At 32.7% G+C, this 25,871-nt stretch overlaps 1 protein-coding gene and 1 pseudogene across 1 annotated transcript; both read left to right on the top strand.

Annotated features, from left to right (window-relative positions):
- Window positions 1–17,598: 17,598 nt before the first annotated feature.
- Window positions 17,599–19,834, top strand: LOC108202077 (probable pectinesterase/pectinesterase inhibitor 20). The gene is made up of 2 exons (XM_017370453.2): window positions 17,599–18,543; window positions 18,850–19,834. The coding sequence occupies exons 1-2, from the start codon at window positions 17,637–17,639 to the stop codon at window positions 19,527–19,529; spliced, it is 1,587 nt and encodes a 528-aa protein (XP_017225942.1). The 5' UTR covers window positions 17,599–17,636; the 3' UTR covers window positions 19,530–19,834.
- Window positions 19,835–20,574: 740 nt separating this feature from the next.
- Window positions 20,575–23,571, top strand: LOC108201154 (cell division cycle 5-like protein; annotated as a pseudogene).
- Window positions 23,572–25,871: the final 2,300 nt, after the last annotated feature.

The following is a 25,871-nucleotide window of genomic DNA, read 5'->3' as shown; positions in this document are numbered from 1 at the left end:
TAGGATGGCTAATTGTAAATATCCAATGCCATGTAATTTTATCTAAGTGAAGGATATTCAACTGATGAGATGTAACTGTTCAACTGATGAAGACTGGATGATGTTTCAACTGATGAAAATCAAGCATTCAACTGAAGACAAAGTGTTCAACTGATAATGCTGAGGAATTCAACTGATGAGACTGGAACAGCATTCAACTGATGGAGTTTGTAATTCATTCAACTGATGAGCCAGGCATTCAACTGATAAAGTCAAGAGCAGTTGAAAGCAACCAGAACTTTCAACTGATGAAGCAAAGAGCAGTTGAAAGTGACTAGAGCTTAAGTCTGACAAATCACATGGATCGAATTTCACTAAAATAGTCATGGAAGCCTAATTAGGAAAATAAAGAAGAAGCAGAAACATACTTATCTCATGCAGTGCAATCTGGATCAAATCAAGGTGATGGTCAAAGATGAAGACATCTCAGAAAGCATGCATAAGACAAAGTTGTGCAGCATTGTTTTTAGATTAGAGTGCATTTTGTAATCTAGCTAAAAGCTTTGTAAAACTTGGAGTATATAACCAAGTTAGCAGCATCAGTTGAACTTGTTCAAATTACTTGAAAGAAAAATCTGAGAGTTAGAACTTGTTTGAGTGATGAACCAGCAGCTGTGCGAATTGTAAACAATCCACAGATTCTTCTATATAAAATCTCACGGGTGGATCATTCAATCCACCCGTATTTTTAATACTTGGTGTTTTTCTGTTTACTGTGTTCTTAGTGTATCATTCTTGAATCTTTTAAATTTGTAAAAGATTGTATTCAACCCCCCCCTTCTACAATCTTTCTCATAGTTGGTGTAAAATAACAGATTTGAAAGTGGTGTGACTTTACTATATACAATGTAAAATACGTGCCTGTTGGGTCATCTCTGCTGTTTGCATATCTTGCAAACCTACAGTGGATGGTTGTTGAGAGCTGAGACCATCAAAAATGGGAGTAGTAGCACTGGAAGGTACGATATGATTTGTTGAAGGAAACGTAATATTGTTAACCCCTCCAATCAATTCTCCATTGGTGAGATTGTACTGCCGTGGCACCAATGGATTTTGATCATAAGGTACGATATGATCTGTTGAAGGAAACGTAATATTGTTAACCCCTCCAATCAATTCTCCGTTGGTGAGATTGTACTGCTGTGGCACCAATGGATTTTGATCATAAGGTACGATATGATCTGTTGAAGGAAACATAATATTGTTAACCCCTCCAATCAATATTCCTCCATTGGTGAGATTGTACTGCTGTGGCACCAACGGATTTTGATCATAAGAACCGGGCTGATCATGATTAGCTTTGTAATTCAGATGCTGGATACGATTAACATAAGTACTGATATTTTCCATGTTCAATGGATCTTGATCATAATAACCGGGCTGATCATGATTAGCCTTGTAATTCAGATGCTGGATACGATTAATATAAGTACTGATATTTTCCATGTTCAAATTACAAGCACTCTGGAAAGGTGTACCGCCAAGCCCTACTACAGGCCCAGCTATAGTCACAGTATCTTGGAAAGGTACACAGCCAGGCCCCTGTGTAGGTGTAGCAACATTATCAGAAGAAGATGCATAGTTGTTTGGCATCAACATTGCATTACTTGTACTTGTGCTCATGCTTAACGAAGCCTCTGCACAAATGATAAACATATATTATCTCAGATCAATAGGTATTTAAGATGAGATGTTTGTACATTATTAGTTTTTCTTGTAAAAGTATGTAAGTACATAGCTCACCAGCTTCGTTGTATGGTGGTAAGGGATGAGAAGCTTGAATGGGATCAGCCCACTTGCCAGTTCGTCGTTGTTCCAAAAGTTGATTAATTAAAATCTTGTTGGGATTTCCGCCTACAACGCTTGAATAATAATTATAATCTATCCATCTCTTTGGAGATTCGGCAAGGCTTGTTTTACCATCCAAAATAGTTTGCAAGTATCTTCGGAACTTCTGCATTTGTGCATACATATGATCATGGATTCTGTTAGAACTTAAATTAATTGTGTGTTCTACAAAAGTATCATAAAATGTTTAAGATAAACTAAATATACAATAATTTAACTTTGAAACTCTCTATCTTACACATATAAAAATAAATTAGAATATATATAATTATAAGGGGAAAAAAATAAAAACCTGCAAGTGGCTGGCCACTTGTTCTCGGGTTAGTGATGATACGTTCATCTTTTCCAGAATATTTTTTGGAACCGCATCTGACATAAATATAATCATTTTATTATTTTGATAATGGCCTAAATATATAATTATTACAATTGATATGTATAAGATATGTATAAATTACCTCGAGGACCAAGAATCAAAATACATTCCACAAAGCGGGTGTGGAGGTTTGGGGTCCAAACAACCGGCTTACTCTTCATTTCTGTGTCAATGTCAACAGAGTTCATCATCATTAATTATACTTATATAATACATATCCATACATAAATAAATACATATATATAATTAAGGGGTTCTTACCTCTTGGTTCGTCAGCAGTATATGTGTCAGCAGAAGACCAGGGAATACTTCTTGGTATATTGGCTTGGATGGCTCTTTGGTATGCATATTTCTCCTTGTTCTTCCATAGAACACTATATTGCCATAGGTTTCTGGTCTGGTCAATTGTTATAGGCTTCAACAAATAAGACGGCGCCCCAGATGTAAGCCCTCTGCGTATCGTCTCGATCCTATCATCTGCAGAGATCACTGTTTCTCGCAAGTTCAATGCTACTTATTTATAGTATTAAATAAAGAAAACAGTTATTTTCTATCCTAACCAGGGAGTGAACATTAATTAAGGTGCAGAAAAACTTACAGACAACAGGTAGATTAAATTCTTTATTAACACGGCGCATGAGTTTGAAGCCGTCCATATCTGGCATGTGTACGTCTGATAAAACAACATCATAGCTTTTTTCATTTTCATCTCTTCGCTCCAGTATGCTGAGTGCCTCCACAGGATGACTCACGGCTGTCACTGAAATGCATATATAGTAAAAGGTGTCACTTCTATTAACATAGTTGGGTTATGAATATAAGCAATCATATATAAGTTAATTTTTTTCTTTTAAAATTTCACATAGTGATTTGTGACAATATAATATTAATCGAGGATCTGACCAATATTTCACAAAACTATTATTTCTCCCATAAAAAGGATAAACAAACACAAAAATAAGGGGTTATTAAAATTTCTCCCTTATAAAAATTACAAACACAAAAATATAAGTGATTGTGGCTTAATAAAGGTAATCCACAAAGATTAGGCCAAAAAATATTGAAAAGTATAGCCAACCTGCACACTAAAATCGAAAACATTATAGATCATATTATAAGTCACACAAATGAACAAAAAATCACAAACTTTTGTCTAAAACTTAAGTGAAAGACCTTGGTAATTCCATCTTTTAAGACAGCCTGCTGCAACTATTAATGATGTCCGATCATTATCTACCACCAAAATGCGATACATTTTTCTCAAGTGACCAAGAAAAACTCTGAAATTTCTTTTATGTTTCTAAGGGAAGAGTGCTACTAGCTAGTAACTTGGATTCCACCAAATAAAAACCATTCTCAATTTATAGCTAAAAGATCGCGTTCATGCAAAGCAATCTATAAATAAATATTATCTATGTAGGTAACAGTTAGAAAGACAGGCAGCTAAAATTTAATGTTATAAATAATTTTTTTTATAAAATTTTGTTTTCTACCAATATAATTTAATGAAACAAACTTCTAGATATCTCTACTAGTGTTCTGTAGATATGGATATTGGCGTAATGTATTTGAAAATTCATGCTTCAGTTACATATTTTAAAATCCTCTCTTTGTGGACCACATTTGTATTTGACGGTTTTCATTCTCAACTGTTTTGTTATCTCTAGGATGCATGTTACTGATATTAAATTTTCAATAGAAAAGTCTACAAAAATTGAATATAACAATCATGCACTTAAATATGGTTTAGGTTGATAAACATACTAAACAATAGAAGTTTTTAGTTTTGAGAGATATGTAGTTATGTACTGTGAAGTGCCGTCATTGATATGCAAAAGTCAATGTATGACTTACCTTTAGGGCCTAGGATTAACACAACTTCCACAAAACGATTGTGGAGGTTTGTGTTTCAATTAGCTTTATTACCTTTCGTTTCTGTGTCAAATCCAACAAAGCATCATTTATAGTATACTACATATAAGAATTGTGGAATATTATTCCCGAGTACAATAAAATACACACATATCTGTATTAGTATGTGTTGGTTGTTTATAAAATTAAAGTAGAAGATTATGCCAAGATAAAGTACCAAGAAGATAAGATGCTAGCATGTACATTCAAAAACAAACATTTTGAATCACACATTAACACGATCGAAAATGGAGCAAAAATGAAAACTTTCTATTTGAAAAGTTTATAAAATTAATGAGTAAACTAGACCTTCATAACTACATCTCTTTTTAACGCCCCTTTGATGACTATCAAACTTGCTAGATCATGGTCTACAACTAACATCCGAATCATTTTCTATGGTGTATAAATTATTAGAACAACATTTTATGTGGTGTACAAATTTATTAAAACAATTATTTAAAAAAAAATTAAACCTCTGCTTTCCTTAATAATATTAAGGGAAGCAATACTCCCACTGAGTTGATTGTAGAAATACCAAGTCCCTTTCTTCAATGAGAGATCTTTAGATGCATTTCTTATAGAAAATAATTTCATGCATTTTGACTTTTTACCTCCATTACGTTTTATACCATTTTGTTTGTTGACCACCCACATATTTGCTCTTACTCCCTGTTTTTTAATATTTAACGCTTTGATTTTGGGCACGTACGTGCTTTGACTGAGTAGTTAAAAATATTATTTTTCAAATTTTCTTCATCTGAATAAAAATATATAATCAAAATTTTAATTCACAAAAAAAAAATCAATCAAAAATAATAATTTTTACCCTCCGGTCAAATGACCTAAAGATGTGTGCCAAAAGTCAAAACGTCAAATAATAAAAAATAGAGGAAGTATTATTTTATCATATTTCTAACTATATTGTTGTAAGGTTCAATGTTTTTAGTTAGTCAAACTTATTCAACCAAATTTAGTAAGTATACCCCTAAATGATTCTTCTCTTAAATGTCCCAAACGTAGCATAAAATTATTATTAATAAAAATGAAATATATTTGTAATCAAATCAATAATATATGACTTTAAAATACTTGAGGAAGTTAGTATGCTAATTCATTCTATGATTAGATTTTATAAATAAAATTTGATTTGCTATAAACTTTATAATGCTAAACGTGTTAGGTTAATGTCTAAATATGCAATAATAATTAAATATTAGAATTTTTCAAAATATAGTCAAAATTTGACGTGATTACAAACTTAGAATAGGCATACTTCTTATTTTAAAAATACTTAAAAGATAATGCATTCCAAATTTTGAGAAAATATGGAAGTGATTTTTACAATGATATTCAAGTCCAGAGTTTAGGTATACCATATTATTTTAGTCCTTATTTTATATTATTAGTGAATTATTATATTTATATGATCTGATTAATAATCATTATCAAAATCTCCTTAAGACCTCATCATGTTAATTAGATTCGATTTTCATATTCATAAAAAATCACAAATTATAATGTAATTTTATGACATTTAGATATTTTTTAGTCATATACACATACCGACACATATATACATACACTATAATACATATTTTTATGCTAAATTAGTTTTGTTTTAGTGTTGGATCAAGGTAGTTATTAGTGAACTGATTTCAGCAAATGTAATATGAATTTCAGACATCTTCTGACCCACATTCAAACAGTGGCGGAGCCAGAGCTCAAATTCAGGAAGGACCGAAATATGGGATAAAAAAATTAAATGTTAAAATATAACTGAAACATGAGTAAATGTAAAAAAAATTAAACCTAAGATATAAACTGAACTTTGAGAAAATATAAAAGATGACTATGTAAGAAGTCAAACATGACACTTGAAGAGGTTATACTATAATCTGTATCACTTGAGTTACCTATCTCATGTGACTATTTAATATATATCAAATACTTATATAAATTTGGGGGGACGGGAATAAATGTAAAAAAAATTAAACATCAAGATATAAACTGAACTCGGAGAAAATATAAAAGAGACTATGTAAGGAGTCAAACATGACACACTTATAGAAATTTGGGTTGGGTTGGGTTGGGTTGGGGGGGGGGCAGGTTGTATAATCAATCGAACATGGGTATAATCAATCGAACATGGGTCAACTTTCTCAAATGATCACAAGGCATACTCGTGAAATCATGAAACTAATCCTGGTCATGCTAGACATGGCTTTTCTTTAGCCGACGTCCTCATCACTTTCATATTCAATTGTTATGAAGAAGTTTTAAGAATTAGTCGAACGAGCAGTTATGCACTTAACAAGTTTACAATAGACTCATTTGCAACATAAATACATATTATATAATACTCGCTAATAATAAATTTTCAATATTTTTACAAAATCACAATTCAATGATCACTACAAAGAAATGTGAATAAATCAGCCAATTATATAATACCACAATCAATTCAAATGATTTGTTGAACGAAAGAAATCATTATGTGATCTTTAACCGTTCATCGGATAATCTAGTCATATCCCACTCTACACCCCGGTAATGAGATCAACTATCACGAAGCATATATCATTTGCATGTCATATTCTATCTGACTCGATACAGAACTACCAACTTACTCTTCTTTGCTAGCATTCACTATTTCCATTCATAACTCCGGCTCCACTAGAGCCAATGATCCAAGAATTATGCCTTTAGATAGATCTTAACACAATTATATCAATCAGTCATGGTTAGATTCAAGGAATATACACTTCTTTTTCAAATCAAACAATGAATGGGTTAATTGTAAATTAATTTCGACCTCAAGGCTATTTTCGACTCCCCTAACTTCGACCTGTTTTGGAGGAGTCAAAAATATAAATACTTTTAGGGTTGATAACTTAAAGTCGTACAAATAATACACACAATACTAGACAAAGCTACCTTTGAAAATTATTGTTTTGAACTATGAGTCTTGTAATTTAAAAAGAACAAAATAAATTGAATTTGAATAACTAACTTGGTCATAAGAAACAAATGTGACTATAGTGAACTATAAGACACATACTTTTCTAACTAATCATCAAAATCATTGAAATTAATTAATAAACAAAACGTCAGCTCTAGAGATAAATTATGATATAACAAAAATAAGAATTATTACTTACAAATAAATATTGACCACATCAAATATATATATCCATCAATATTTAAAAAATTCACATTCTTATATATGTTACCAATAAAGATTCTTAAAAGTTAGAAAGTGAGTAACTTACCCTATTCACAATTTGTCCGAAATAATATTTTGACTAACATTCGAGTATTTTTCGCAATATTAAGTTGAAGTTTCTAAATATATCCTTTCATTTACAAATAAAATGATTCAGCATTTTTTTACAAAACACCATTTAAAATTAACTCTTCTCTTACTTCTTCTAAAACTAGCTTTCATATCTAATTCTATCTTTTTCATATTCCAATTCCAATTATTAAAATAATTATCCAAAGTTTCCAAGCGTTCAATAAATACAAAAATGGATGTTTACTTCTTTATGACAAGAAGAGATATATTGCAAATAATTATTTTATATTGATCAAAAGCCATCGACACCTTATATAACAGATTAATATATGGATATACTAATAACATGTACCAAATCAAAAGAGAAATATAATTTCAACATTTGTGATGCACTATCAAATGATATGCTACATTCTGACTTTCATTTTGGTTTTAGACATTATAATTTTGTAAAATTAATTATTTAATTCTTATGATTTGCCAAAATATTTGTGAGGTTTAATATGACATTTTACCAGTTGCTCCAAGATGAAGAGAACACCAAATGATATGTAACTGAATTTTAATTTCTTATTTTATCACACATTTTCATTTCATTTGCAGGAGTGCTTTGAGTTGGCAATTCACATAATTAGGATTTGGAATACGAACTACAAGTTTGTAGTGTGTTTACGAGAATAATTATTATGCAGCACAATGACAAAAGGTTGAAAGTATAAATAAAGAGTTCTCATTGTTACAAGTGCGAAATTAAGTCAGAGAATAGAAAAAATATTAGAAAAGCATAATCTTATATATTAATGTATCATGATAATGTTTACACACAATACAAGAAAAATAAGAATAAGATAATCATATATGATAATGTGTGATGCAACCCGGAAAATGCTTGGTGCACATAATTGTGTACAAAAACATGTACATAATGACATGTGGCAGATTTTAATTGGATGGCCCCCCTGCATTTACACCAACCACCCCAATTAAAATCTACCACATCACATGACACATCATTATGTACAAATTTTCTGTACACAATTATGTGCACCTAGCACTACTCGATGCAACCCTCATTTTTCAAGTGCTCAGGAGTTAAATAATTTGAATTATAACTGTAATTAATCATAAGTGAAGCAAGCAAAAAAGATAATAACCAAAATGAAATAACCAAGAGAAATTACTTTCCCGGTAGATTGAAATCTTTGAATGGAAATGTACATGCTACAGACATATGATTGTACTCACAAAATTATTAGAGTACTAAATCTTAATGATATATATATATATATATATATATATATATATATATATATATAATTTGAATTTAGGTGGAGTTTTTGGATAGTCGACAAGCTTAGTGTACTTATTGCACTTTCTCTAATTTCTTTTCTTTTATAGGTCACCGCTATATTTTATAAGACATCTTTATGAGCACTATTTTGGTATTATTTTGATATAGTCTTTTCTCTTAATTAGCACATAATTTACTGAATTCATACCTCAGATAAATGTATCTATAACTTCTCTTCACCAGCAAAGTTTAGACTCTTCTATATTATTATATGTTTATATACATACATACATACAAACACACACACACACACACACACACACACACATATATATATATATATATATATAAACGATGTAGTTTGTATATGTCCTGTATTTGTAAACTTATTTTGCCATCATTGAAACAAAAAAAAAGATAGTATAAACATTTTAAACTTACTTAAAATGCATTACAATTCAAGACTGAACCCCTAACTAAACAAAAACAAGTTAATGAATGTTGTGCACTTGCGACTATAAATGATACTAACAAAATTTGATAACCACTCATGACAGAACAAGTTATTAAGAAATAAAAAATAATAAGCTAATAATTATTTAAAAAATCTCAACTGAATAATTATATAAGTGGGATTTCCTATAAAAAATTCTTAAGAAATTAATATTTCTAGGAATACTTTAGGATATGCTAGTTAAGCTTTCTTAATGATGTCACTTGTTAATAATTTTCTGATTTGGGTTGTTAAGACACTTACCTTCAAGAAAATATTTCACTCCGGGATATCATGCCCAGAAGATCAATGATATAAGTATAATTAGTTCATGTGTTATCAATGAAAATTCTTATTTTTTATAATAAAAAATTAAGATATATAATTGACATCAAATAATTATTATTTTGTTATTATAATAAGTAAAATTCAAGTAAGAGCAGAAGATCAATGCACCTTTGATATTGATATGTAAAAATCTCCTTATAAAACAAAAGAAAAAACACCTTAAACATCCAACAAACATCCATCAAGTATCCAACAAGGACCACAAAATTATTAGTTTGAAATTACAATATACTGATCAGTAGTATAAGAAGGGCTTAGTCAAGAGTAGCTCTATCCATCTTCACTTTCCTGGAAAGTTAATCTCCACATCCTCGAACTCATTTAACCAGACTTGGGGCTCCCATCTATTCCAATAAAAAGTCCCTCCAATCCTATAAAAAAAAGTAAAAGAATACCTTTGATCATACTGGTTATTTTAAAAAGTCAGAATAATGAAAATAAGTTTGCTAGCACACATGCCTCATTTCCGTTTTCTGCTGCTGGGATATCACCAGATCCAGTGTTGTTGTTTGCCAACCAGCTTCCTTCGGCCAGTTGTTCACTCCCAGCAAGATGTAGTGCCTACGTACAAAATACAAACTATATTACTAACTCTGAGAAGAAATGAGTAGTACAACATGGATGATATATATACAGCATGCCTGTTCATCAGACATAGCAGATGCATTGTTAATCTCATTTGCACCAAGAAATGAACTGCCAGTGTTTAGACCGAGGTTCTCGCTTTCAATCTGCACACACAAGTAAAAACTAAATTCTTTGATTTGATAATTAATCGAGATAAATTTAAAGCCGGCAATATCAAAATGTACAGTGTATATATATTTTAAATGAGTGAGGAGAGCTAGATAAATAAAGTTAAGTGTATTATGAGTTTTGCACGCATGCCTGGATTAGGTCTGGGCCAAAGCCTAAGAGAGGATCATCCATGTGAACTTCGCCAAGTTCGGGTGCCTGAAAGTATGAGATATATAAATATAGCAGTTACCTCTAAAGAAAAAAAATTAATGAAACAAATTACTTGATTTATTCCCTTTTATGGAATCAAAATGTAAATTGTATATATATTTTAGATGAGTTTAGTGTATTATCAATTTTGCAAACATGCCTGGATCAAGTCTTGATCAAAGCCTAGAAGAGAGTCATCCATGTGAACTTGGCCAACTACAGGAGCCTGAAAGCATGAGATATATAAACATATCAGTTAATTCTAAGAAGAAGAAAAATCTATGAAACGAGTTACATGATTTTCACTTTTATGTATTCTAAATTGAGCAATATCAAAATGCACAGTGTATATATATGTTTTCAATGGGTTAAGTGTATTATCAATTTTGCAAACATGCCTGGACTAGGTCTTGATCAAAGCCTAAGAGAGAGTCATCCATGTTAACTTGGCCAACTACAGGGGCCTGAAAGCATGAGATATATAAACATATCAGTTAATTCTAAGACGAAGAAAAATCTTTCAAACCAGTTACATGATGTTCACTTTTATTCTAAATTGAGCAATATCAAAATGTACAGTGTATATATATATGCAAACATGCCTGGATTAGATCTGGGCCAAAGCCTAAGAAAGAGTCATCCACCTGAACTTCGCCAAGTCCAGAGGCCTGAAAGCATGAGATATATAAATATATCAGTTAACTCTGAGGAAATCTTTGAAACCAATTAAATGATTTATTCCCTTTTATGGATTCTAAAGTGAGCAATATCACTATGTATAGTGTATATATATTTTAAATGAGTTAATTGTATCATCAATTTTGCAGTTTTGCACACATGCCTGGATTAGGTCTGGCCCAAAACCCAAGAGAGAGTCATCCATGTGAACATCGCCAAGTCCCGGGGCCTGAAAGCATGAGATATATAAACATATGATCACTTAACATTAAGAAAAACAAAAAAAAAACCTTTGAAACCAATTACATGATTTATTCTATTTTAAGGATTCTAAAGTGCTTAACATCAAAATGTATGGTGTGTGTGTATTAAATGATTTAAGTGTATTATCAGTTTTGCACACATGCCTGGATCAGGTCTGGGCCAAAGCCTAAAAGAGAGTCATCCAAGGGAACTTCGCCAAGTGCCGGGGCCTGAAAGCATTAGATATATATAAATATTTCAGTTAACTCTCAGAAGAAATTTTAAAGGTAGCTGGGACCAGACTACATGCCTGTTCTATCATAGGCAGCACATTTCCATGGGAGACATACTGATTCTTCAGGGGCACCACAGCATTTTCATAAGAACTCATCTGATATTCCACATTCATATGTCCAGCACTCCGGAAGGGTACACCACCAATCCCCTGTACAGTCGTAGCTATGTTCTCAGAACTTTCAAAAGCCGCTCCACCAAGTCCTGTTGTCAGTGTAGCTACATTCACAGAAGAAGAGGCATGGTTGTTTGGCATCGACATTGTAATATAACGGCTGAAAGAAGACTCTGCACAAATTAAAAGTAATTGTAATCTTAGGTATGTATAAAATTCAGATACATTACCACTTTTGAGTATGAAAATATGTTATTAATTAACTTACCAGCTTCGATGTATGGGGGTAATGGCTGGGAAACTTTGATGGGAGCTGCCGACTTACCCGTCCTTCTCTGCTCTAGAAGTTGCCCAAGTAAAATCCGGTTCGGATTTCCACCTACAATGCTCGAGTAATATTGACAGTCGACCCATTGATTTCTACCTTGTTCAAGACTTGTCGTACCATCCATAACCTTATCCAAAAACTTCTGGAATTTCTGCATTTCACCATGTCAGTCCCAAAAATATTACCATAGTGAAAAGAGAGTATAATACAATTGAAAGTTATATTGTCTTATGCTAGCGTACGTACATTAGAATGTTGTTGATTTTTAACCAAATGTGCAATTTAATTTAACTTTTAAACTCTCTGTAATTGTGCAACATAAGCATATACAATAAGGGTCATTTTCGAAAACCTGGAGGTGGCTGGCCACTTGTTGCCTGGTTAGCCATGGTACATTCATCTTCTCCACTATCTTTTTGGGAACAGACTCTGCATATTCAAAATTTTAATTAGTTTTGATACGATATGTACTGTGAAGTGCTGCCATTGATATGCAAAAGTCAATGTATGACTTACCTTTAGGGCCTAAGATTAACAGAACTTCCACAAAACGATTGTGGAGGTTTGAGGTCCAATTAGCTTTATTGCCTATCCTTTCTGTGTCAAAGCCAACAAAGCATCATTTATACTATACTATATATAAACATATTAATAATAATTTCGGGGTTCCTAACCTCTAGGGTTATAAACCTCCATATCTGAGCCAGAACTAGATGGCGAGAAAAAGCTTATTCTGGGTATATAATTAGTTCGGTTGAATTCTCTCAAAGCATGTCTTTCCCTATTCTTCCATGTTATCCAATGTCGCCACATTGTTTTTGCTTGATCAATTATCATTGGCTTTACGACGAATGCAGGTGCCCCTAGTCGAAGCCCTTTGGAGATAACATTGGTCCGATCATCAGCAGAAATCACTGTTGATCACAAGTTTAACGTTTATTAGCAAACTTTTACATAATTCAATATGCGACTAAAAGAAAACAGGTCATTTCCCAATCAGAAGTGAAATCCATGTGTACACTTTCAATTTATTCATTCAATTGGTAAAAATATAAACAAAATTGACATGATATTAAGAAACAATGCAAAGACACTGTCAAAAAAAACAAACAATGCAGGGACACTTACGGACAACGGGTAAGTTAAACTCTTCATTAACGCGTTGCAAGAGTTTGAAGCCATCCATTACGGGCATGTGAACATCAGCTAGGACCAGATCATATGGCCTTTCCCTTTCATCCTTATGCTCTAGTATGCTTAGGGCCTGTAGAGCATGACTCACAGCCGTCACTGCAATTCATAGTAAAAACAGTCATCAGGGGGTGATTATCTACAAAAATTGTCACTGATATATATACTGAGAGGCAGAAGGTCCAAACACTGTATAATAATAAAAACACACACACACACACATATTAATAACAAAAGAATTTCTACAAATCTTTTGAATCCAATAATTTTGAATAAATCAAGATCAAATATTAAATGGTATTTGATGATAAAAAATAGTTTTTTATGTGGGTATATATGTAACTAATTTGATAACGTTTTCAATATACTAACAAATCTTTTCTTGAGTTTAGTATACTGCCTTGTGATTATACTAGCTATTAAGCAAGAACTCGATCAACATTTTAGATTACAATTGTCAAACATTACTCCCAACCACAACAATATACACACATTCTATGTTATGTGTTGCCTGTTTATAAAATTGATTCAGAAGATTATGCTAAAATAAAATATCAAGAAGATGGCCAGTACATTCAAAAGCAAACATTTTGAATCACACAAACCAAAACTTTCTTTTTGAAAAGTTTAGAAGGTTGATGAGTAAACTAGACCTTCATAACTACATCTCTGGAGCGCCGCTTTGGCGACTAATAAACTTGTTAAATCGTCATCCACCACTAATATTCGAATCATTTTCTTTGGTGTGTATAATTATTGGAACAATTATTGAAAAAATTTAAACCTTTGCTTTCCTTAATATTATCAAGGGAAGAATACTTCTAGTGAGTTGATGTAGCAATACAAGAATCCCTTCCCCCCATTTATAGCTGTGTAAAGTTATCTGTAAATTAATTTCAGTGATAGGTTAATGGTTAGAAACTAGTCAGTTGAAATAAATGTAATGTTCCACCTAATTTTACGAGATTTTATTTTCTAATTATGAATACCTTAAATTTAATGTTCGGGATATCTTTACACTGATTTCTTATAGATATGAAAATTAATTTCATGCATTTGGACTTTTACAGGGACAATTTATACCATCTTGTTTTGTGGCCACCCACATATTTACTTTTGATTACTCCATCGGTCCCATTTTAACTGATATTTGAATTTTTGACACGTATATTGAGATGTCAAAAAACAATGTCTACCCTCAATAAAAAAATTTAATTCTTATATCAAATAAAAATTTAGATTCTAAACTTTTATTTGATATAAATTTTATAATGAATAATCATATTAAGATGTGATTTTTTTAAAATCTTAAATACGTGAAAAAGTCAAAAGCAGTTATAATGAGATGGAAGGAGTATTGCATTATATATTTACAATGGTGTGAGGGGCAGTTTTTTGTTTAGTGAAATTATTGTTCAAATGAATTTATAAGCCTACTCCCAAATGATACTCCGGGATATCTTTACACTCATTTCTTATAGATGTGGAAATTAATTTCATGCATTTGGACTTTTATACTTACGTTACATTTTATAACATCTTGTTTTGTGACTACCCACATATTTGCTTTTAGTTATTTCATTATATATCTCTATCTATAATGTTGTGAGGGGAAATTTTTTGGTTAGGCAAATTATTGTCTACTGAATTTATTAAGCCTACTCCCAAATGAACTCCCCTTTTTTGAAAGTCAGAAAAGTAGCGTGTAGTTATAATTATAAAAAAAAAGTGAAATTATTTACAATTAAATAAATAATATATGACTTTAAAATACTTTATCACATCTCCATTGAAACCTCATCTATCTTAATTGGATTACATGTCCCACATTCATAAAAATATCACAGATTAATATAATCACTGAAGTCGACAAATGGTATCAACTTCATCACTGATTTCTACGGGGTCTCAAGTGATTCATTAAACTAGGTTAATGGTATCAAACTCATCACTGTCATTAAAAAAAAGTAACGGAAATATAGACGGAATAACAGATTGGTGGTTGACGTGGCACATTAATAAAAAAAGTTGGTAATATAAAAAAAATTTAAAATATTTTTTTCCAACAATAATATATTCATAAATAAAATTTATTAAAAGAGAAAACATTTCAATATTATTCAAAAATAATTATAATCTAATAAAAAACATAAAAGTTAATCTTGGATGTTTAGTTAATTTTGTCTTAAAATTTAGTTCCATGCATTTATTTAGATAATTATATCCTAAAATTAATTTAATAAAAAGATTGCATACTTTATATTCATATAAACTTCAAATTATGTGGTCTGCCACATGTCAAACCGTACCGCCAATCTGTCATTCCGTTATCTTTTTTAACGGCAGTAATGAATTTGATACCATTACGCGAGTTTAATGAGCCACTTGAGACGCCACGGAGATCAGTGATGAAGTGATACCATTTGTCCACTTCAGTGATGAGGTTGATAATTAACCCCTTTAAAATTTGTTATCAGGATCGGTTTGTGCGGTGGAAAAATCTCTCTGCAAGTTAACTGAGAAAATTATCAAAATTATTTCTCTACATTCTCTACATGTATTTTTTTCTTAAAGAGATGCAATTAATTAAGAATTTGATCTCAACGTAAGTACAAACATATGATACCATTTTTCCTTAAACTCTACAGATCACAAACTTTATTGTATCAGTGTTACAAATCAAATTATCAGCTTGTACGTAGTTTGTATATTGAGCCAAGACCTATATCTAGCAATTGTTTTCTTGAAAAAATAAACTAGCTTATCCAAATTTATTAATTTAGCAGAACTAGCTCAATAAAAGAAACACACATGCTGTGATGTTGATGATAAATCACCTCCAAAGTAGATAAAGTTTGAAAAAACTTGTAATAATATAAAAATATCAAGTGACAATAAAGATTTATGAGTATTTGAGAGAGATGCCTTTGGCTTCACTGATATACTTTACTATCACCAGCAATCTATGAAGAGAAATGACTTATAGTTGAACAAGAAAGAAGCAAAGATGAACCCCCTGCGTTCTTAATATGTACCAGAGAAAGGGGGAGAAAGGGAGGGATGACAAGGGGAGAGTATTAACATTAACGGCGATTTTGATGGAAAACAGTCAAACGGTTGCAAAACGTGATAAACCAAAAATTTAAGGTGCAACGTGTCATGTTTAAAATAATGAGATCAAATCGCAAAAACATTTTAAAATATTGGATGCAAAATCAAATTTACTCAAGATTTTTTTTTTGAAATAGAAATTTACTCAATATTAAACTCCTTTTCAATTACACAAATTCAGTAAAATTTCTCAATTCAACACAAATAAACATGAAATAGCAATTCTGTATTTGATTAACCCATTGTATTGAACGTGCGTACCTAATCCATCCAGCAGATATACAATCTAAGCAAGTTGTAATTTCATAATCCTCCATCTAATTGACTTATCGTGTTTTAAGTTAAAGAACTTAATTAGTTTCAAAATACATGGAACTTTAAACATAGTTCAACATAATTCTCTTTCATTTTGTCACGACGTATTATTTATTTAACGGAAAATCCTCAGTCACCTGTTCAACTCTGGTTAAATTATGCCAGTTGATTGGAGGCCATCATGATTTGACTTTGTGACAACCAATTAAATGAATTACATCAAAAGTTTGGCACTGCATGAAGCAATATAACCTTCATTTTTAAGGGCTAAAATATTAAAAATTTTAAGTATTTTTTTTGAAAGAAAGGTGTTGATTTGATAATAAAAATTCATACGCCATTTATACCAATGATCGAGTTGAACAAACAGTAAATTGCAATTGCGTTTGCTAGTTTTTTTTTTTGATACCAGTTAGATAACTTATCTTCACAGGTTTTACTTAAATTTGGTTAGAAAAACCTTTTCTAACCATAATTTGTGGGCATCCCTGTTTATTTATTTGTGATATCTTCCTCCAGAGGGGCAGAAGTTGGTGCCCTGATTGATCGATCATGCAAGTTTGACAAACGAGTAATCTCCATGATGCTAATATATATAACTGCAGATGCAAACGAAAACAAGGCCATTTCAATGAGCTCTAACTTTTGACCTAATATTTTAACCCTACTTGATATATTATATTGGTACCAACAATACTCATTATATTAAAAAACTAAATCTGCAACTATATAAGCACACAAGATGTTAAGGCTAATCACACAGTACCTTGCTAGCTAGCAAGCATTCATTTTACACTTGTGCTCTCACCATGGCTTTCAAGCTTTGCACCGTTTCTCTACTCTCTATGTTTCTCATACTCACTCTATCCAGTTCCTCCACATCAGCATCCAAAGAAACTACATGCAACCACACTCCTTTCCCCACATTCTGCAAATCCATCATGCCTGAATCTGCCAACATACATGATCATGGCAGATTCTCCATTCAATGTTCGATTTCGATGACAACTAATTTTCTTGCATTAGTCGATCGTTATCTTGAGTCCCCAAACACAGTACTGTCTGATAACACAGTTCTTGCTCTTCAAAATTGCCAACTTCTAGCTAAATTAAACTTGGATTTCTTTTCCAAAACTCTTGAGAGTATCCGTTCTTCGGATTCTATCAAGAGTTACAAGGCATATGATATGCATACTTTGCTCAGTGCAACCCTAACAAACCAGCAGACTTGCTTTGCAGAGCTTGATGCCCTCACATCACCGTCGATTCCTAAAGATGAATTTTTGGCTCCATTGTCCAATGGGAGCATGCTATATAGTGTGTCACTCGCTATTTTCAAACATGGTTGGGTTAATGCAACAAGAAGAGGAAGAGGAAGGAAAAATCCCGACGTTTCAGTTCCTGAAGATGATGGAAAATTGAGGCTTTATCCAGGGGGACCTGCTGTGAATGTGACTCAGAAGGTTGTAGTTGATCCTAGTGGAAATGGGAATTTTACGACGATTAATGAGGCTGTTGCAGCAGCTCCAAACAACACTGATGGTAGCAATGGGTATTTCTTGATTAGTATTGCGGCTGGTGTGTACCAAGAGTACGTTAACATACCCGTAAACAAGAAGTACTTGATGATGATCGGAGCAGGGATTAATCAGACTGTAATTACTGGCAATCGTAGTATCTCGGATGGGTTGTCCACATTCAACACAGGAACATTCAGTAAGTTGTACATTACTAGTAATGTGTGTGAAAAAATATGCTAATCTTGATGAATTAAGTTTTGTTAAAAATACTATAATCACAAAAATTTGTCCTATTTAATAACATAACCTTATACTTACATTCGACCGCCCTGGCCGGTTCTAAGAGGCGGACTGGTTTAAGTTTTGTGCCGAAAGGTTTTAAATTTGACCTGCAATTTTGTCCCTGCCAATTATAAAATAATATTAGTCGTAATTTTAGATGTACATAAATCTGCTACAGCAGCAATGAGATACCTAAGCAATCAAAGTGCTAAATTTGCAGTTGTGGTCGGAGAAGGATTCGTTGGAGTGAACATGACAATCAGGAATACAGCAGGAGCAAAAAACTTTCAAGCTGTCGCTCTCAGAAGTGGTGCCGACTTATCATCATTTTATCGTTGTAGTTTTGAAGGCTACCAAGACACCTTATATGCACATTCTCTAAGACAATTCTACAGGGAATGTGATATCTATGGTACTATTGATTTCATACTTGGAAATGCTGCAGTTGTTCTTCAGAACTGCAATATTTATCCTCGTCTCCCAATTCAAGGTCAATTCGATCCTATAACAGCTCAAGGGAGAACCGATATTAACCAAAACACTGGAACTTCAATACAAAATTGCACTATTACACCAGCAGAAGATTTGGCTGCCACAAAAACTTTCCTTGGTAGGCCGTGGAAGGAGTATTCACGAGTCGTTGTTATGGAGTCTTTCTTGGATAGTTTGATTGATCCGGCTGGATGGAGCATTTGGGATGGGGATTTTGCATTAAGCACATTGTATTATGGTGAATACAACAACAGAGGGCCTGGCTCTGATACAAGTAACAGAGTTACATGGCCTGGTTACCATGTGATTAACGCGACAGACGCTGGAAATTTTACAGTGTCGAACTTCTTAGGAGGAGATAGCTGGCTGCCTAAAACTGGAGTTCCATACAATGGTGGATTACTGTAGAATAAATTCAGTTTCATCAAATTTACGCTGGTTATTCTTTGTTTTGGTTGGGTTTGTTCATTTGTATTTTGAAATTATTATTTGTCGATACATATGCATATTATTTTCATAATAATTTGTAATTCATGAATTGGTTCACATTTATTTGATTGTTGGTGGAATGGTGGTTGATGTGTTCTTCAATACGAGATTGCTTGATCACTCTGAAGAATTTCAATTTTAAAGTTACAATCTCTTAAGAGAAAAAGGTGCTACTAACAATGCTGAAAGTTAGTAGTAACTTTTGTTCTTCTGGTTTAATTCTCTATATTAGTGCCTAGGATTGCTTAATTACTGCCTATTGAATTTTCTTAATACATGATTACTTAATAATTCACAAAGGAGCACGGTTGGATAGATAAAGTGGTTAAGAGTTTATCCTCTGTCGTCGTCCCAATCCTGGGTTCGACCCTGGCTTTGTAAAAAATAAAATAATTCACAAACAAGTATACCATATACATGAACAAAATAGGTGTATCTGGTCACCTAATTCTGAGTTTGAGCTGCTTTATCAATGAAGACATTCCACAGCCAGCCTATGAGTACCGATCCATGCTCCAGCTGCAAAGTCCATCCTCGACGAGGCGATTTGCTCGGTGGTGGCTCATATGATGGTGGAGACAGGGGAATCCCTGAAATGCGGTGACACTAAGAAGGCAGGCTCTATGTAGTCTTTATGTAAGATGCCAACATCCCAGGACCGTCTAGTAAATGTTGAACTGCTGTTAAAGAGGTCCGAGGAATGGACAACAACAAAGAAACGAGGAAGCAGTTGGAGCCTGGAAGAGATTGTAATAATAAAAGATCGAAATCGAAATCGATTCTAATTATGAAACTTTACACCCAAGTAAACAAACGGAAATTCCTTTTTCGATTATGTTCTAAAACCATTAGTATCCTCTTCTCTATATAAACAGACGTACCTAGAATTGTTTGTTTTACACATTAAAAACGTATCTGAATTTATCACGAGACCCTAGAATTGTTGATCAAATATATTTCGAAGATGATGAAAGGTGGCGCATGGAAGAACACAGAAGATGAGATTCTGAAAACGGGTGTTATGAAATATGGGAAGAATGAGTGGGCTCGCGTCTCCACTCTCTTGTTCGTAAATCTTATAGGCAGAATAAGGCTCGATGGAATGAATGGCTCGACCCATCTATAGTAAAGGTATGCATCTTTATTCTTAATTACTACGTACATATTCGTTTTTGTTTCTGACTATTTGTTGGGTTTCTCGTGAAGTCCGGGTCTCTGACAATCGGAATATTTTTTTGTGTGAATATAAGTTGTTATGTACTCACGTGACAGCAATATATAATAATACTATGTCTCTTGGGGGTTGGTTTCGATTGTCATTATTTAGCAAATAAAAAATGGCTCAAAATGTCATCTCAAAACACCAACTTCATGTCGTGTTTACAATGTTCAACAAAAACAAAGTCGTGTTTTCGGCTGAAAATCAAAACACAACACGAAGTTACGTTTTGAAGTGACAATGACATCGACACTCATTTATCTCAAAATAGTGACTTTTGGAGTTTTTCGCCGTTTCTTGTTTTGTGTGCTTGTCTGCATGATTAGCCAGGTAGAGGGGTCCACTTATTTTTGGTTAGCAAAATTATTTATACCTATATATGGGGATTGTTTTCCTTGGTTTTGCTATGTTTATGCATTCTGCTGGTGGAGACTAAATGTATTGACTTGTTGATTTTTGCAGACTGAGTGGACAAGAGAAGAAGATGAGAAGCTACTCCAATGGACTAAGTTGATGCCTAGTCAATGGAGGACGATTGCCCCTAATGTTGGTCGCACTGCATCACAGTGTCTTGAGCGTTATGAGAGGCTTCTTGATGCAGCATGTGCTAAGGATGGGAACTTTGAGGCAGGAGATGATCCGCGGAAGTTGCATGCTGGGGAGTTTGACCCGAATGCAGAATCAAGGCCTGCCCGTCCTGATCCTGTTGATATGGATCAGGATAAGATAGAGATGCTTTCTGAAGCACGGGCTCGGTTGGCTAATACGAGGGGAAAGAAAGCGATGAGAAAGGCTAGGGAAAAGCAGCTTGATGAGGCCAGACGGCTAGCAGTTTTGCAGAAGAGGAGGGAATTAAAGGGGGCAGGAATCAGTGATGGGCATAAAAAGAGGAAAAGGAATGGTATTGACTATAATGCTGAAATTCCCTTTGAGAAGCAGCCTCCTCTTGGATTTTATGATGTCGCGGATGAAAGGCAAATAGTTGAACAACTTAAGTTTCCAACAACAGTTGAGGAGCTTGAAGGTGAAAAGAGGTGCGATAAGGAAGCTAGATTGAGAAGGCAAGAAGCTGCAAGGAATTTCATTTTGCAGAGGCACAACGCGCCATCAGCTACGCCACAGGCAAACAAGTGTAATGGTCCAGAAGCTGATACAAAGCGAGCAAAACTGAATCTCCCTACCTTACAAATTTCTGAGCATGAACTGGAACATATAGCAAAGTTTAGGCTTCCTTCTTTGAGCAAAGAACTAGCAGAGGGGAGTGGTGCAACATGTGATCTTCTCATTGACTATGTTCAGACACCATGTCAGGGAGCAACCTCAATACGAACCCCACAAAGAACTCCTGCAAGTAAGCATGATGCCATTATGATAGAAGCAGAGAACCAGGCCAAGTTGAAAGTGTCGCAGACACCATTACTAGGAGGAGAGAATCCAGAACTGCAGCATTCTGATTGTATGGGGGTTACTCCAAAAAAGAGAGAAATTCAAGCATCAAATATTTTGACTCCCTCAGTAACTTCACTCTTGGATTTGCAAGTGTAAGTCGAAGAACTGAAATGACGCCTGTAAGAAATGGTTTGGGTATGACATTTAAAGGAACTCCTATTACGGATGAGCTCCAAATTAACACTAACATAGCTGATTTAAGAAGGAATCTACTGTCTGGCCTGACCAGTCTTCCACAGCCGAAAAATGAATATCAGATCGATTATATTACAGCCTATTCCACAAGACAATGATGAGCCTGAAGAAAAGATGGAAGAAGACATTTCTGATAGGATTGCTAGTGAGAAGGCTGAGGATGAAGCCAAGATGCAAGATTTACACAAAAGGTCAGAAGTACTGCAGAGAGAGCTCCCTAGACCTTCTCCTGCTTCACTGCAGCTTCTAAAAAATTCTTTGCTTAAAACTACAGTGGGTAATTGCTCATTTGTTCCTCCTACTTTGATTGAACAAGCTGATGTGATGATAAAGAAGGAGCTTCTGTCCTTACTGGAGCATGATATCTTAAATTATTCAAACAATGGAAAGGTTCAGAAGGAGAAGGAAGATGCAACGCGGACTGCCAAGGAAAATTCGGGTTTTCTACCCTTAACAGACCAATTTGAATTGGATGAGTTAAAGGAGGCAGATTATTATTTGATGAAAGAATGTATGGAGATGAGTCGTGAGAGTGAACTGTTTGACAAGTTTGTTGAAGAACACAAAACTCGTTTGAATGAAATGATGTATTTTACAACTCGCAAAGGTTATAATTTGTCAAGCGTGGTTGGAAACCTGGAGAAGGTAACTGCATTGCAGGCTGAATATGAAAATGTCAGGAGGTGGATGGACACCAATGATAAAAAGGTCGAAAAATTTGAAAAAAGGATTAATCTTCTAACAAATGGTTATCTTCAAAGAAGTAGGAATCTTTGGTCGCAAATTGAGGCAACATTCAAGCTATTGAACAATGCTGAAACAGAGCTCAAGTGCTTTCGAGCTTTAAGCAACCAGGAGCAGCTTGCAGCATTACACAGAGTTAGTACTCTTTGCGGAGAAGTTGAGAAGCAGAAAGAGCTAGAACAAACTTTGCAAAAGCGCTATGGTTATGTTTTGTCGGCACAAGTAAGAATTCAGGAAGAGTATGCAGCAAAGCAGCTTGCTCTTTAGTTGCCTGAGGCTGCTTAAGACCAGCATGCTCTTTGTGTTTGTCTGAGGTAGGGAAGAAATATATTGGTTTATGATTTATATAGTTTACAAGAGGACAAAGATACTAAAATAGATTTCAGATTTTTTTTTTTGAGATATATACTGATGTAAGCTTATTTATTTTATTCTCATTTCATGATTGCTACAAGGATCGTAAAAAGGAAGAATGGAATCTATCTATTATATATATAATACAGCAACTGCGAGTAATTTAATTCGAAGACCAAACTACCCTTACCTACTATACATATATTAATATATGTAAAGGTTATTATGGATTTTAATACTAATCTATTTATTAGATATTAATGTCTAGTAAATAGGTTAGTATTAAAAGATTAGACATATATTAATAGGGTCCTGTTCCCTGACATGTGGTTGTCAGGGAACGTTTATTTGACAACCTACTCCCCAGCCGTTGGATCGACGATCCAACGGCTGGGACAAAAGATTCAGTTTTTAAGTGTCCGCGCTTAAAAACCGCGGACACTAGGTCTTTCCGCGTGTTTCTCCCGCGGACACACATGCCTATCCGCGGTTAATAATAGCGGACAACACAGACTGTGAAAACCTAAGTGTCTATTTCTAAAAAAATATGAAATTATACTTTTTTTTTTTAATTTATGGATTTAGATGATTATTATGATTAAACTAATTTTGTTTTGAATAAATAACAATTAACTTTATTTTATATTATATGTTTAGAATTCTTTGTTTATATATTTTTAATAGTTAGTAGATTATTATTAAAATTATCATTATTACCTATACATTCTAATCTTAGTATTTTATCATAAATTTAATTGTTATTTTTTAAATTTTTTTATTGATTGACTAATTTTTTTGTGAATAGTTAATATATAATTTTTATTCTTGTCACATATTATATATTATAAGTATTATTTATTTTTTGTGTTATATAAAATATATCTAAATTTAATTTATTTAACAAAAATATAAAATGCTACTTAGACAATGTATATTTTTTAGACGTTTTTCTTATTTTAAGTTTTAAATTAATTTAAAAGAGAATAATATTTATGTGGTATATATATCCAATAAAAAGAATAATATTTATATATTTTACAGAGAATAATATTTATGTGTTATATATACCACATAAAAGAGAATAATATTTATTATATATTCTCTTTAAGTACATAAAAGAGAATAGGTATGCCACGCATACCTATTTAATTTTGTTAAAGTATAAGCTTGTTAAATTAAACGTCTAAAAACATACATTGTCTAAGTAGCATTTTATATTTTTGTTAAATAAATTGAATTTAAATATATTTTATATAACACAAAAAATAAATAATACTTATAATATATAATATGTGACAAGAATAAAAATTATATATTAACTATTCACAAAAAAATTAGTCAATCAATAAAAAAAATTTTAAAAAATAACAATTAAATTTATCATAAAATACTAAGATTAGAATGTATAGGTAATAATGATAATTTTAATAATAATCTACTAACTATTAAAAATATATAAACAAAGAATTCTAAACATATAATATAAAATAAAGTTAATTGTTATTTATTCAAAACAAAATTAGTTTAATCATAATAATCATCTAAATCCATAAATTCAAAAAAAAAGAGTATAATTTCATATTTTTTTAGAAGTAGACACTTAGGGTTTTCACAGTCTGTGTTGTCCGCTGTTATTAACCGCGGATAAGCATGTGTGTCCGCGGGAGAAACACGCGGAAAGACCTAGTGTCCGCGGTTTTTAAGCGCGGACACTTAAAAACTGAATCTTTTGTCCCAGCCGTTGGATCGTCGATCCAACGGCTGGGGAGTAGGTTGTCAAATAAACGTTCCCTGACAACCACATGTCAGGGAACAGGACCCATATTAATATATGTATGCAGTTTGGTCCTCGAATTTTGCTTCCGTTGCTTCCTTTGATGTTATTATTTAATTTTTTCTGAACTATCTATGATTCTTCTTCTATTATATATATAATACAGCAACTGCGAGTAATTTAATTCGAAGACCAAACTACCCTTACCTACTATACATATATTAAATATTAATATATGTAAAAGTTATTATGGATTTTAATACTAATCTATTTATTAGACATTAATGTCTAGTAAATAGGTTAGTATTAAAAGATTAGACATATATTAATATATGTATGTAATTTGGTCCTCGAATTTTGCTTCCGTTGCTTTCTTTGATGTTATTATTTAATTTTTTCTGAACTATCTATGATTCTTCTTAATTTAAATTATTTCATAAAGTTGTTTCCTTTCTATACTATATATTTATTATTTTTTAGAGCGTTAACTTTTTTCGAGTCATACATTTTTATATTCATAAATCCA

The sequence above is a fragment of the Daucus carota genome, chromosome 9, assembly GCF_001625215.2.
Source record: "Daucus carota subsp. sativus chromosome 9, DH1 v3.0, whole genome shotgun sequence".
Classification (NCBI taxonomy): Eukaryota; Viridiplantae; Streptophyta; class Magnoliopsida; order Apiales; family Apiaceae; genus Daucus; species Daucus carota.
Note: the sequence above shows the minus strand (reverse complement) of the source record. Positions and strands in the feature narration are given on the sequence as shown.

Coding starts and splice junctions, on each gene's coding strand:
- LOC108202077 (XM_017370453.2), top strand. CDS start 17,637: ATGGCTTTCAAGCTTTGCACCGTTTCTCTACTCTCTATGTTTCTCATA. Junction 18,544..18,849: donor ATTCAACACAGGAACATTCA/GTAAGTTGTACA, acceptor CTAAATTTGCAG/TTGTGGTCGGAGAAGGATTC.